The 15,702-nt window shown below is 47.5% G+C and overlaps 1 protein-coding gene across 1 annotated transcript in view; it reads left to right on the top strand.

The window, feature by feature from the left end:
* LOC310734442 (alpha-actinin-2) overlaps positions 1-15,702 on the top strand; it is a 51,061-nt gene that overhangs the window by 19,830 nt on the left and 15,529 nt on the right. Inside the window, exons 8-12 of the mRNA XM_083556468.1 lie at positions 8,216-8,301; positions 8,402-8,494; positions 8,577-8,807; positions 9,607-9,754; positions 10,303-10,453. Of these exons, the coding sequence (XP_083412594.1) occupies positions 8,216-8,301; positions 8,402-8,494; positions 8,577-8,807; positions 9,607-9,754; positions 10,303-10,453 (709 nt within the window). The remainder of the gene's footprint in view (positions 1-8,215; positions 8,302-8,401; positions 8,495-8,576; positions 8,808-9,606; positions 9,755-10,302; positions 10,454-15,702) is intronic.

Below are 15,702 nucleotides of genomic sequence, written 5' to 3'. Positions count from 1 at the left end.
AGAAAAGATATTGATGATGATCAGGTGATCAGGAATGTCTCTGTTCTGTCATGTTTACATCGCTGATTCCCTCTGTCTCATCCACGTTACCCACAGACTTCTTGTTGCCTTCTGCCTGCTCATTGATTGCTTCATAAACTAGCCTACATCTGAAGTGTGTGGGAGCCAGGAAATGATACACCAGTGGTAGATTGAAAAAACAAAAACGCAATGACAAGTAATAGGCTGATGGTTTAAAAAACAGCATGCAATTAAAAAGAAAAATATTGACATTTCACCAAATAGATTCAAACTAAAGTGGCGAGGCTGTTTTGAAAATGTTAGAAGTAGAAAGTACAGATATTTGTTTAAAAATATAATGAGTAAAAGTAAAAAGTTGTCCAAAAAATAAATGGTGAGGTAAAGTACTGATACCAGAAAAATCTACTTAAGTACAGTAACAAAGGATTTGTACCGCGTTACTTCCCACCTTTGAATATAAGTATGACAAAGCAAATATTGTTAATAAATTTACATATACTATATTGCAAATCTAAACATATAGCATATATTGCAACCTGTGAACGCTGAATGCTGCTATATTCGTGCGACTAGTCTGCTGCTCATTAGGCTATAAAGGTTATAAAATCATCCTAAAGAGTATGGAGGCCACCAGTCCACAGACAGTCAGAGAGATTGTATAGAAATTGAGGGCATTAAAGATCATTTGGAGGAAAAAAAAAAACCTCTTTTTGGGATTGCCAATTGTTTGTGTTTCTCCATCAGATAACACTAAACAACAATAGATAGGGGTGCAAATTGAACATTCCAAATAGAACATTGCTGGCTGTGTGCAGTGTGTCTAAAGGTCACATCGACAAGCCAGAAGCCTACTGGAAAAATGTTATGGACAGCTGACCAAAGAATATTATGTCTGGAGCAAAAATTTAAGCACTGCTTGGTTTCTCATCATAATGTCCTCAGTGGATCAGATCTGCTGTCTGCTGTCAGATGTATACCAGTGTGTGTGTGTGTGTGTGTGTGTGTGTGTGTGTGTGTGTGTGTGTGTGTGTGTGTGTGTGTGTGTGTGTAATGGCAGTATATGTTGAGCGAATGGGATTGTATGCTAAATATAATGAGTTCACATTTTTGCTTTGCATTTGCCTGCTTAGCACCGTTGCATGATGGATCTTACAATAGACATTGTAATTGTCTCTTGTAGTAAAGAGATGTCAGTATGTCAATCCTTTTGTGTTTTTTTAATAATATATAAGGGAAAGAATGTGTTTATTTCATGTGTTTTTTTCAGTGAGCTAATAAAGAGTTTTTAGCAGGCTATACTCATTCATTAGAGAAAGAGGTAAATAGCAAAGGATGGCAAATTGGATTTCACTGCAGATAGAGATGCTTGTATTTGAGGTTGCTGCAAATAAAGGTGTTTTTTTTTGTCTTTTTTACCTCAGTATCAACAGATGTGCGCACAAAAGTGCCCCCTATTTATAGTGTTTTGTCTAAGCTCATTGTGTGTCAAGTATAAGAAATAAATAAATACAGTTTTGAAACTTATTTATGGAACCTTACTTTGTCATAGAACAGAAATGTTTGATGTCATATATTTTATATTACTAGATTACCAGACTTCTTATCTCATCTCATCAGGTCTATAATGTGTATAAATCAGTGGCAGGCCATGCATTTGGTACCTGGGCCTTTTAGTGGGGACTTACCCAACTTAATCCACATCTTAATACCACCACTATCCCGTTGTGATTATAGAAACCATCGAGACAAAAACGCGATGTAACAACGAGAAAGGCATTTCAGATATGGAGTTTGAAAACCATTTTACCAAATCAAGAAACCCAGTTAAGACAACTCCAAACCTCTACAATACAACTGCAACTGTGCACCTACATCATCTGGAGCAGTTTAGAATCGACAGTTGTGTAATAACTTGACAAAAACTTAAACATTGTAATAAAATACAACCTACCCACCAGAGATGCAGACTCATAATTTGCACTGCTCCTCAAGGGCTGTAATCCAGTGGTACCGTGATTTATCAGTGTTCACCGAATTTTCTTCTAGTCAATCGCTGTCTAATTCTTGCCTGTTTTTTGCCTTCTACCTAGTTTATTGCATACAAACAAAACGGACATCCATGTGTCTCAAAAGCAATAAAAGTCTCGGCGTTTCCAAACTTTTAACAGGCACTCTAGTGTATATGTATATGTATATACTATATGAATGGTTGTATTAGGACTACTGACCATTACACCAACAGGGATTGTAATAGTATTGCAAACTCAAACTCTCAAAATATTTATTTGGTCTCTTCTTTGCAGCTTTTAGTAGGGCTTTCCACAACATTTTGGAGTTTCTTTTTCTAACTTCGCTCGGTGTTTCACTATGGGAATCGCTTTGGGCGTGACCAACTACGGAAGCTCTTATAACACCATGTCTGTCTCGACAGACAGGTCGACCTGAGATCAGGCTCCGCCCCACCTTTATCCCTCAGGTCGACCCCTTCTAACATCATTTGCCCTTTCTTCCCGTGAGGGACTACACTAAGTTCTCTCAGCACTTCCAGTTCTCGGCTGGTTTCGCTTAACTGTTCATCGTGCATGCCGTCATTGGATTCCGCCACCGAACGCTAGGTCAGTCGTACGGAATCGTGCTGAGCGACGTCACGGAATAGCGTCCGCGTCGAGGCGAGCTATTCCTATTCCAACCTGCTGGGTATTAAGTTACACGGTAGGGACGTAGTAGCGTCAGGCTATTACAGGCTTAGCGCGTCAAGGCGATGCCTTCGGAGGGCTAACTACCCTGCGAACATCGGCAGACTAACGTGTTGTGACGAGTGTAATATTCCCCGTACTTAGCCATGTCGACGATCACCCCCCCACCAAAGGGAATGAGTCGAAGATCAGGGAGGTTGCATCCTGCCAGTGTCCATCATCATGTGGAGCAACCATCTCGGGCAGGGACCCTCACGCGATGTGCATCACGTGCATGGGCCCGAAGCACGCTCAAACGTCCCTTGCGGACCCGCAAGCATGGGCTCACTGCGCGTCGATGCCGGTGAAACATTTGGAGAGGCTTGGGTGACACACAGAAAGCGGAAGCCATGGATGCTGCCTACGACCCCGCTAAAGGTCTGTTCGGTCCAGCTCTAGAGAAGATGAGAGAAACCAGCACTCTCAGGAAACAGGAGGATGAAGCATTCAACCTCTGTTTGCCTCGTAAGCTGTCTCAGAATACGCCCCCTCAGCCAGCGCGACGGGGTTTTGCCGCAGCCGCGGCTGCGAGAGGAAGACCGATGAACGCGAGGAGCACAAGATCGGCTCTCGGTGGGCAGCAAGCTGGTCAACGTCCGTGATCGGATGGCTCGGGACCGTGGGGAAAGCATTCATTTGCGGCCGTGGCGGCTAAAAACCGTCCGCCCCACCCGAGGAGCGGAAGAAGAAGCGTGCGACCTGACACGCGAATGTTCTCCTATCCTCCTTTCTCCGCTGGCGAAGAAAAGGAGAAGAGAACACAGCCCTGTTCTAAGTTCTGTAAGGGCTTCCTCTCTAGTTTCTCCTCAGGTTCAAGGAATAAGGGAAAATGTTCAGTGTCACCAAGCACTCCCGATATTTGTTCACTCGCACGTCAGTTCAGACGATTGCGCAATAAAGAATACATCATCGCATCCAAGCCATGGGCTAAGGGCAATGGGTTCAAAAATAAAAAACACAATAAATGTGGCACTTTCGCTTCCAGGCGATCAGCCGAGGGCGATAGTGTGCGAAAATCCCGAGAATTCAGCGTGCACCCCCCTAGTGATGTCATCAACGCGCTACCAGAGCTGTGTACGCGGGGGTTCCCTTTCTGCGCGCCTCGTCAATTGGCGCGCATGCGCTGTTTCTTCGTGGGTATTAAGCACGATTTCAGGGGGTTTAAAGGCTTCAATTCGCAATGAAACCACCCAGATTCAACGGTGTGTTGGTCTCGGTGGCCGAAGGAGAGTCGGCTTGCGTCCCAACGACCGAGATCGACGTCCGATCTTGGATTTGCGTGTGTTAAACAAGCACCTAAAAAAATATTCATTCAGAATGTTTACACACAAAGCACACGTATCTATCAGACGCGTATTTTCACATAGACGTTTACCCGTCACACAGAAAATATTTGAGGTTTGCGCACAGAAGCACTGCCTACGAGTTTCAAACCATTCCGTTTGGACTGTCTCTCGCTCCGAGGACTTTCATCAAGTGTGTGGAGGCGGCTCTTTTGCCGTTGAGAAACAGCGGGATTCGGATTTTGTCTTACATAGACGATTATCTGATATGCTCCTTGTCAAGAGAGCAAGCGATCAGAGATGTGGAGACCGTAGTCACTCATCTCTGCATCTTGGGTTTCAAAATAAACAGGGAAAAGAGCCACTTGTGTCCCGCGCAGTGCGCGGAATATTCAGGACTCAGTATAGATTCCCTCTCCTATCGAGTCACCCTGACAGAGAGGAGAATCGCATCTCTCATTCAGTGTCGCTCCCGTTTTCGGGCGGGGACTATGGTCCTGTTCCGAGTGTGCCTACGAATGCTGGGTTTAATGGCCTTAGTGATTTCTGTGGTGCGTTTGGGACTTCTCATGATGAGAGATTTTCAGAGATGGGTCGCGCGGTTGCGCTTATGTCCCTGACGTCATCTCAATCGGCCGGTCAAAATAACACATGCGTGCGTCTTAGCGCTCCGCCAATGGGGATGCCCCGCGACTCTTCGGTCGGGGATTCCCTTGGGGGCGGTGTCGTCGAGGGTTACTATGACGACGGACGCGTCTTTGGCGGGCTGGGGTGCGACCCTTATGGGCAGAGCTGTGAGCGGTGTTTGGCCTCCACAGCTAATCCCGAGACATATAAACTACTTCGAGTTGTTGGCAGTATTTCTAGCGCTGAAACATTTTCTGCCTTTCATAAAGGGCCGACATGTGTTTGTGAAAACAGACAATTCCACAGTGGTCGCGTACATCAACCGGCAGGGAGGTGTGCGCTCCCTCCAGCTGCATCAGTTAGCGAGGAAACTGATAATGTGGTGCGACACGAGGCTTTTGTCCATCAGAGCGACTCATGTTCCAGGCATATGGAACAAGGGTGCGGATCTGTTGTCCAGGGGAAACCCCCTGTACGGGGAATGGAAACTGCACACCCAGGTGGTGGAGCAGATATGGCTGAGATACGGCTGGGCTGCCGTAGATCTCTACACCTCGCGAGAAAACGCTCAGTGTCCTCTGTTCTTTTCTCTAAGGGACGAAGATGCACCGTTGGGTGTGGATACGTAGCCCACCCGTGGCCAAACGTTCTTCTCTACGCTTTCCCTCCACTGAGCTTGATTTCCCCCACCCTGGCCAGGGTCAGAGAACTCAGATTGTCACTGATTCTGATAGCTCCACGTTGGGCGTCCAGACACTGAATCGCAGATATAGTTTAGCTACTGTCAGATCAACCGTGGCCACTCCCTCCATGGAGGGACCTTCTGTCCCAGGCGGGCGGGCAGATTTATTATCCGCACCCGGACAGGATTGCTTTCTGGGCCTGGCCCGTGAGAGGTGGAACTTGAGTGTGGCAGGTTTACCCCAATCGGACATTTGTGCTTTCTCCAGGATTTGCTGGATAAAGGGAAAGCTTTTTCTACTTTGAAGGTGTATCTGGCGGCTATTTCTGCGTGTCATGACGGGTTTAATAACGAACCTGCGGGTCGGCACCGTTTGATTAGCCGGTTTATGAAAGGTGCACGCCATAAGAGGCCGGTGTCTCGGCGGTTAGTGCCACAGTGGGACCTGTCTTTGGTTTTGGAAGCCCTTTCTCATCACCCCTTCGAGCCGGTGGATGGCATAGGGCTAAAAATGTCTTTCTCTTAAGACGGCGCTGCTTGTGGCTCTAGTGACTGCTAAGCGTGTGAGCAAGCTGCAAGCCCTGTCTGTCAGTCTGTCCTGTTTACAGTTTGGCCCTGGGCTCAAGAAAGTTTCCTTTCACCCTAACCCGGCGTTTGTACCTTAAGTGGTGGATTCTTCTTATAGATGTCCCGTTACGGAACTTTCAGCTTTCCACCCACCTCAGGAGGAGGAGGGATTGAGTTCCTTGTGCGCAGTGCGGGCCCTCCATACGTATGTCAAGAGAACAGTGGGTTTCAGGAAATCTGACCAGCTGTTTGTGTCTTGAGCGTATGAATGCTGTGGTTCTCAGGCACCTGCGGGTCTGAGGGACCACTCTACTAGAGGGATGGCGACATCATGGGCCCTACTTAAGGAAGTTTTTGTTCACGAAATTTGTGCGGCGGCTGGCTGGGCTATGCCACACACCTTTGTGCGGTTTTATAGACTAGATGTGTCTGAGTCATCCTTGGCACTTGCAGTGCTGAGTGCCAGACGTTCTTAGCCCATGTGATTGGCTTGTGCAATCCGGGAGCGGTCTATATCTCCCATAGTGAAACACCGAGCAAAGTTAGAAAAAGAACGTTGGGTTACTTAATGTAATCCCGGGTTCTTTGATAACAGAGTGAGGTGTTTCACCAGCACTTCCCTCCTTGCAAGGGGACGGGAAGAAATCTCGCTTCAATGATTTTAGAAGGGGTCAACCTAAGGGGTTAAAGGTGGGGCGGAGCCTGATCTCAGGTCGACCTGTCTGTCGAGACAGACGTGGTGTCATAAGAGCTTCCATAGTTGGTCACGCCCAAAGCGATTCCCATAGTGAAACATCTCACTCTGTTATCAAAGAACCCGGGATTACGTTAAGTAACCCATCTGTTTCTGTGGGAATCTTTGCCTATTTATCCAATAAAGCAAACAGCCCCATTCTATTTTCCCTCCTCCACCAAATTCTACATTGTCTATAGTGTGGAGTGGGTCTAATGGCAGTGTGCTTTACTGCTCCATCTGATGCTTGCGTTGGACTTAGTGGTGTGAGGCTTGCATGCAGCTGCTTGGCTATGGAAACATATTCCTTGGAGCTCCCACTACACAGTATTTGGGCTATTAATGACGAGGAAGAGCAATGCAGATGCATTATTTGCTTTGAGGATGTTGATGGAGAAGTATAGAGAATGTTAAAAGGAGTTGCATTGTGTGTTTTAGAGTGTGGATTTAGAGAAAGCGTATTACAGGATGCTGAGAGAGGAGGTGTGGTATTGTGTGAGAAAGTCAGGTGTGTCAGAGAAGTATGTGAGGGTGATGCATGTATGAGGACAGTGTGACAGCAGTGAAGTGTGCAGTAGGAACGACAGACTGGTTCAAGGTGGAGGTTGGACTGCATCAAGGATCAGCTCTGAGCCCTTTTCTGTTTGCAGTGGTGATGGACAGGTTGACGGACGAGGTCAGACAGGAGTCTCTGTGGACTATGATGTTTGCGGATGATATTGTGATTTGTGGTGAGAGTAGGGAGCAGGCTGAGAAGAACCTGAGGAGCTGGAGGTACGCACTGGAGAGAAGGGGAATGAAAGTCAGTAGGAGTAAGACAGAGTACATGTGTGTGATTGAGAGGGAGGGCAGTGGAGTGGTGTGTTTGACGGGAGAAGAGGTGGAGAAGGTCGAGGAGTTCAGGTACCTGGGGTCAACAGTGCAAAGTAATGGAGAGTGTGTTAGAGAAGTGAAGAAAAGAGTGCAGGCAGGGTTGAGTGGGTGGAGAAAAGTGGCAGGAGTGATTTGTGATAGAAGAGTGAGAGTAAAAGGGAAAGTTTATAGGACTGTGGTGAGACCTGTGATGTTGTATGGTTTAGAGACAGTGGCATTGAATAAAAGACAGGAGGTGTAGCTGGAGGTAGCAAAGCTGAAGATGTTGAGGTTTTCTTTGAGAGTGACGATGATGGACACGATTAGAAATTAGTTTATTAGAGGGACAGCGCATGTAGGACGTTTTGGAGACAAAGTGAGGGAGGCGAGATTGAGATGGTTTGGACATGTTTAGAGGAGGGACATGGGGTATATCGGTAGGAGAATGCTGAGGATGGATGAAATTGTTTTTAATTCTATCTAATTTATTACAGAATGACTTTTTGCAGGGTGGCATTCTATCACAGCACTATGCTTTCTCTGGGCTCCCAAGAATGACCCTTTTTTATTTTACATTTTTAGTTATTTAGTTATTTATACACCTGTGGCAATGGGTCTGATTCACCTGAATTTAATGATTAAGTGGTGTATCCCACTACTTTTGTCCATAGTGTTTAATCTATTTTGCTCCTTTCATTTCATTTCACTACTCCAGACATCATCAACACCCCCAAACCTGATGAAAGAGCCATCATGACCTATGTGTCCTGCTTTTATCATGCTTTTGCTGGAGCCGAGCAGGTACAGCTGTCTGAACACAGACTTACAATACAAGGTTACAACATATTTTTTTGTTAACAACCTTATTAATCAAACATACATGTCTTTCCGCTCATGAAAGGCGGAGACTGCTGCTAGCAGGATTTGTAAAGTACTTGGAGTCAACCAGGAAAATGAGAAGTACATGGAAGACTATGAGAAGCTGGCCAGTGAGGTGAGACACTCATGTTCTCTGAGAATGTCCACTTCTATGTTTACTTCTAATCCCGCTTTTCTCTCTTTTTTCTCCTCATTAGCTGCTTGATTGGATCCAACGCACCACCCCGTGGCTGGAAAACCGAACTCCTGAGACAAGTATGGCGTCCATGAAAAAGAAACTTGAAGATTTCCGTGACTATTGTCGCATTCACAAGCCACCAAAAGTGCAGGAGAAATGCCAGCTGGAGATCAACTTTAACACGGTGCAGACCAAACTGCGTATCAGCAACAGGCCTGCCTACATGCCATCTGAGGGGAAAATGGTGTCGGTGAGACACCAAAATCATACATATCAAAGATTATTTCAAAACTTTATTCAATTTATTGCCGTGTTCAAAAAATTTATATGCATAATGGGATTTAACAGTTTTAAGCAAAAGAGTTTTTTTTTTTTCATATTTTTCCAGGTATATTTTTTTGCTTTAGAATGATGAATTTTAAATTGTTTGGAAATGGCCTTATAACCCTTCCCAAATTGATTGGAGGGAACAGTTGTTTCTCTAATATCAATGCTGTCTTTACTCTTTGGCATTGTGTTAACAAACGCCTTAATGCTCCAATCCAGCAAACTGCTAAAACTTGATATATTGTAAAGGTGGCCAATCAATTATTAGTATTTTATAGTTTTTATATATGGCTTTTCAATTTTGGCTTGATTTTTGTAAAATAAATAATTATTGAGGGATTTGGATTTATTGATTTTATTGATGGTCAATAAAAAACATTTTTGAGGTTAATAAATTTTTATTAAATTAAATTAATTTTTAACTTAAAAATAGTTTTACAAGAGGCACATAATCGGCAAAAGCATTAAATGAATTACGAAACAGAAAGACACAATCAATTAGGAATAATTAAATTATATATATATATATATATATATATATATATATATAATTTTTTTTAAGCAGCTAAGAAAAGTTAGTTTTCAGAGGATATGGCTTTTCAGGTCAGTACTCATTAAAGGTGATATTCCAGTTAACAGGTCCTGTTTCAATGTGATAATCATTCTAACAAATCCTCAGTGGAGGTGATTATCAGGCTAACAGGTCCTCTTGTTCTCTGTAGGACATTACAAGTGCGTGGCAGGGTCTAGAGCAGGCAGAGAAAGGCTATGAAAAATGGCTGCTGAATGAACTTCAACGTTTGGAGCGTCTAGACCATCTGGCTGAGAAATTCCAGCAGAAGGCATCCACCCACGAGAGCTGGGCTAAAGGTGAAAGTGTGCAAGACAAGAAAACATCGGGTTTCAAAAATGATAAATACTTTGCAAATATAAAAGATGCTTAGTGCCATTAACCCATTTGTATCTGAAGAACATAATACATAATACAATATACATAATACTTACTACTCATATTTGAAAAAATGCTCAACAAGGATACATACTTACTGTGAATCAGCAACATTTCCAACTTTAATTATGTAGATAAGATATTTAATGTCAAAAAAGCTTTGGTTTTGAGTAGGCTTCATTCCACCACCTATTCATTCAAATACAGACATTTGAATTTATTAAATATATTAAATCTAGCCAAAAAGCACATCTTTATTAACTCTTCAGTGTTATATTACTGATCATGACTGCACAATATACCATTGTGTAAAGTGTTTTATGTGTGTCATACTGTATTTACTGTAATACAGAAATGTTGCTGCACTGCACACATTTCCTCAAAGGAAAGATAATCAGGTAATTCATGGTCAAAATATATAACAGCGCAGGTGTATGCTTGCTGTATGTATTCTGTGTGTGTGATGTAGGTAAGATTGAGCTCCTGACTCTGAAGGACTATGAGAAGGCCTCTCTGACTGAGGTGCGAGCGTTGCTCCGGAGGCATGAGGCATTTGAGAGCGACCTCGCCGCACACCAGGACCGAGTGGAGCAGATCGCCGCCATCGCACAGGAACTTAAGTATAACCACTTTCTGTTTCTTTTTCTTTACACATGAAAAAATTATAGGTATGCAGGAAAGTCATTGGAGAACCATTTGGAGTAGGTTTCTGGTCTTTTAATTACATTTTATTCTTTACCTGCATGATGACATTACATAAATGTTAGATCCTGGTGAAATATGCTTTTGTTATATATGACTTTATACCAAAAACTTTTTTAAAAAGGTCCTCTAATCAAAATGTTTTTTTTTGTTTTTTTTTACAGCACCATGTCACTATTACTGTAATACACACAAACACATTCCACTTTAAGCTTCAGGTGGGCAATCTGGCATAAATACCACCTCAGGATTTTTTCATGTTGAAAAAAATTAACTCTGCTGTCAGAGTGCTACTGCACTACTAAGACTTCCATGTTTCTGTGTTTACATTTACGTCATGTCTCCACGCCATCTTGTGAATTCTCACGTCATTCGTTAATATGTGTCTTTGATTCCGTGTTGATTATTGCGTGTATATTGTTTCCGACTAGTTTTGTGTATTAGGCTGAACAAGCTACTACACAAAACTAGTCGGAAACAAAATGTGGGACAGTCAAAGCAATACATATGCAAAACCAAATGTATTGCTTTGACTGTCCCACATTTTTAACCCAGATTTGAGCTTGGATCTGGATATACATGGTATCTGCTAGTTGAGCTAGCTTTAGGTTCGCAGACAGAAAAGACACACTAAATATTTATAGCTTTACATAGTCTGAAAACACCTTAAAATTAAAGGGTCTTACTGTTAGGCGAGTGACTGAGGCGGAAGCCGAAGCACCGAAAACAAGGAAGCTTTAATGGAGAACTTGCAGCAAAACACATAGACACCAACGAAAACAATAACGGACGCAGAAGTGGGGTGAGAGAGGTGGTTATAATGGCATGATAAACGAGAGGCAGGTGTTCGGAATCAGTAGGATGGTGATGAGCTCCGAGCGGGCGGGGCACGTGCAGGAGAAGAAGCAGGGTGTACCCTGACACCACCCCCCCCCAAGGGGCGGCACCAGACGACCTGACCCGCCGACGAGGACGGCCCCTCGCCCGGGGTGCCGGGCGGTGTGGATGTGAAGCGTGGAACTCCGCCAGCAGAGCAGGATCCAGCACGTTCTGCCGGGCCACCCACGTCCGCTCCTCTGGACCATACCCCTCCCAATCCACCAGGTACTCAAGGCGACCCCCGCGCCGCCTAAAATCCAGGACCTCCCTCACCGCGTAGACACCGGGCTGGTCCACGACTTCCGGCTGGGCGGTCGCTCCGGGGTCACCTGGGGGCGAGAGACAGGAGAGGCACAAGGCTTGAGCAAGACACATGGAAAGTAGGGTGGATACGGTACCTCGGTGGCAGTTCCAGCCGGTAGGACACGTCGTTGACCTGGTCAGCGACCCGAAAGGGCCCGATGAACCGGGGGCTCAGTTTGCGGCAGGGCAGCTTCAGCTTCAGGTCCCTGGTGGACAACCACACCAGATCCCCGGGACGGAAGCGCGGAGAGTCCACCCGGCGTGCGTCAGCGTGCCGGCGGGTGGTGCGAAGGGCCCGACGCAGCTAAGTGTGCGCCGACTCCCAGATTCTACTGCTCTCCCGGAACCAGTAATCCACTGCGGGCACGTTGCTGGGCTCATCCGACCAGGGGAACAGAGCCGGCTGGAACCCCAGCACACACTGGAATGGGGTGAGTCCTGTCGTGTCCTGGCAAAGTGAGTTCTGAGCGTATTGCGTATTGACACCACTCGCCTTGGTCCTGGCCGCAATAGGTCCTCAGATAGCGACTCAGCTCTTGGATCTTTCGCTCGGCCTGGCCATTGGACTGTGGGTGGTACCCCGATGTTAGGTTAACTGAGACTCCCAGGAGTTTGAAGAACGCTCTCCAGACCCGAGACGTGAACTGGGGACCCCGGTCTGAGACGATCTCCTCAGGGAGTCCGTAGTTCCGGAAGACATGATGGAACAGAGCTTCCGCGGTCTCGAGGGCGGTAGGCAGGCTCTTCAGGGCCACCAAGCGGCAGGCCTTGGAGAAACGGTCCACCACCTGGGTGACCCGTTCCAGGTCCTTCGTGGACTGACCTGATGAGACCGTGTCTGCAGGAGGATGGGACGAAGACACGTCCTTCTGGACACCCCGCAGGCGTGACCTCGTGGAGGGATGCCGTGCGTATTTCTCGGTCGATATTCCAAACGATGGGCCCCAGGATGAGTGCAGGAGGAATGATTGGTTCCGGGTCACTGGGTTCGTCCGGCCCGTACATCCGAGATAGCACGTTGCCCTTGCCATTCAGGGCACCTGCACGGTAAATGATGTGAAACTGGGAACCTGGTAAAAAAGAGGGCCCAGCGTGCCTGTCGTGGTTTGAGTCTCCGTGCCTCCCGTATATACTGGAGGTTTTTTGTGATCGGTGACCACAGTGAACAGATGCTCTGCTCCCTCCAGCCAGTGTCTCCACTCGTCTAGGGCCAGCTTGATTGCCAGGAGCTCGCAATTGCCGATGTCGTAGTTTTGTTCGGCGGCGGAGAGCTTGTGGGAGAAGAAGGCACATGGGTGGAGCTGTGCCGGGGTTCCTGATCGCTGGGAGAGAGTGGCCACCACTCCGGTTGATGAGGCGTCGACCTCAACCACAAAGGGCTCCTGGGGGTCTGGGTGACGCAGAACAGGAGCGCTACAGAAACGCCGGCGGAGCTCTTGAAAGGCCTCCTGAGCCTCCTCGGTCCATTTCAAGGTTCGAGCCCTACCCCTAAGGAGCGAGGTGAGGGGCGCTGTTATCTGGCTGTATCCCTGGATGAACCGGCGGTAGAAGTTTGCGAAGCCCAGGAAACGCTGGAGCTCCTTGATCGATTCTGGAACTGGCCACTCTCTTACTACCCTCACCTTCCTCTCATCCATCTGGATCCCCTTGGCACTGATGATGTAACCCAGGAAGTGGATTGATGGGCGGTGGAACTCGCACTTTAAGAGGTTTAGGAAGAGTCGGTGAGCACGGAGCACTTTCAGGACGGTGCGCACGTGTCCCAGATGTTCTTCTAGGTTCCCTGGAATAGATCAAGATTTCATCTATGTAGACCATGACGAACCTCTGGAGATAGGGCCGAAGTACCTCGTTCATGAACCCCTGGAAGACCGCTGGAGAGATGGAAAGACCGTACGGCATGACCAGGTATTCATAGTGCCCCGAGGGTGTGATGAAAGCAGTTTTCCACTCGTCTTCCTTCCTTATGCGTACCAGGTTGTAAGCACTCCGGAGATCGAGCTTGGTGAAGACCCTTGCCTCCCTTAGGTCCTCCAGAGCAGCAGGCACGAGTGGGAGTGGGTATGGAAGAGGTGCGATCTGGGAGTTCAGCTGTCGGTAGTCAATGCAGGGATGAAGACCTCCGTCCTTCTTTCGCAGAAAGAAGAAGCTTGAGGCTGCTGGGGAGGACAAGTGTCTAATAAATCCATGCCGGAGAGCCTGCTGGACGTATTCCTCCATTGCCCGATGTTCAGGAGCGGAAAACGGGTACACACGGCCCTTGGGTAGCTTAGCGCCGGGGAGGAGGTCAATGCAGCAGTCCCAAGGTCGATGAGGAGGGAGACGGGTGGCGGCCTGGGCACTGAACACATCCTCGAAGGCCTGATACTCCTCAGGGATCTCCACCTGGGTCGTGGTGGTGGCTTCCTCCACCCGGGTGGCGCCAATCACCGCTTCCGGGACCCGCGTCGGAAGTTGAGCGAGACAGTGTTCCTTACAGCGGGGACTCCACTCCAGGATGTCACAGGGATCCCAGGAACACCTCGGCACATGCTTTTGTAACCACGGCCTCCCCAGGATCACGCTGACTGTGGAACTCTCCAGAACCAGAAACCAGATCTCTTCTTTATGAAAGAACCCCACTTGTAGCGTCACCACCGGCGTGCAATACTTCACCCAACCCTTTCCCAGTGGACGTCCCTGGATGGTTTGGACAGCTAGGTCCTGGGAACCCCTCTCTCGGGGAAGGCGTAAGCGGTCGAGGCAGGCTTGGTAGATGAAGTTCCCCGCCGAGCCGGTTTCGACTAGAGCAGGCACAGAGATGGACAGAGCGGGGGTTAGGAGAGACACTGTCAGCTTGGATAGGGGTGAGATATCTGTTGGAAATTCAACGGTACTCACCGCAGCACGAACAGGGCGTGTGGGACACCTAGTGACGGAGTGTCCCTGTAATCTGCAGTACAGGCACCTCCCCGTGGCCAGACGGCAGTTTCTCCCTCTCCGGGACAGTCTCTGCGAACCCAGCTCCGTTGCACCTCGCAGGCATTCTGGTTGGAGTTCAGTGGGATGACATACGGCTAAGTGCTGAGAGAGCCCGATGGATTTCTGGATAAAGCTCTCTAACCCCACTGAATCTTCATGCACGGCCATAGCTTGTTTGAGCTCTGGATTTAATCCCAGCCGATAAATGCTGAGCAGCGCTGACTTGTTCCAGCCACAAAATGCCGCCAGGGTGCGGAAACGGAGGCTGTAATCCAAGACGTTATCATTCCCCTGCCGTATACTGAGCAGCTGGTCGGTCGTGGTGAGGACGCCGGAGGAGGCGCAGAATACTTCCAGGAAGTGTGCGGTGAACCGAGCATAGGATTGCGTAGCCGGGCTGGCGGCGTCCCACAGCGATTGTGCCCAATCCAACGCTCTTCGGGAGAGAAGAGAGATGAAAAACGCCACCTTAGATCGTTCAGTGGGAAATCGCTGCGGTTGCATCTCGATGTATAGATTTACATGGAGCAAGAATCTGCGGCATTTGGAAGCTTCTCCGGAAAAGGCAGCAGGGAGTGCCATAGGAGTGCCAGTGGAGGCGGTGGGGGTTTTGCTCAGCCGCGGAGGGAGGAAACGCTTCTTGGAGCGCGGCGACAAGCTCCCGAACCGAAACGGATGACGTGCTGGGTTGTTTGTCCATCGCAAGGTAAGAGCCGGGTTGATCCTCTCTTACACCGCTTCGCTTCTGGAGTTTCTTTCTCTTTTTACGGCCCATTACACCAACGAAAACAATAACGGACGCAGAAGTGGGGTGAGAGAGGTGGTTATAATGGCATGATAAACGAGAGGCAGGTGTTCGGAATCAGTAGGATGGTGATGAGCTCCGAGCGGGCGGGGCACGCACAGGAGAAGAAGCAGGGTGTACCCTGACACTTACATGGCTACGATGGGTAAGGTGTTTGCAAAAAAGTTTCTTTAAAAAGGAAAAGGTTCTTCACAATCAACAATCTCAATGCTGATCATG

The sequence above is a fragment of the Silurus aristotelis genome (assembly GCF_946808225.1).
Source record: "Silurus aristotelis genome assembly, chromosome: 12".
Taxonomy (NCBI): Eukaryota; Metazoa; Chordata; class Actinopteri; order Siluriformes; family Siluridae; genus Silurus; species Silurus aristotelis.
Note: the sequence above shows the minus strand (reverse complement) of the source record. Positions and strands in the feature narration are given on the sequence as shown.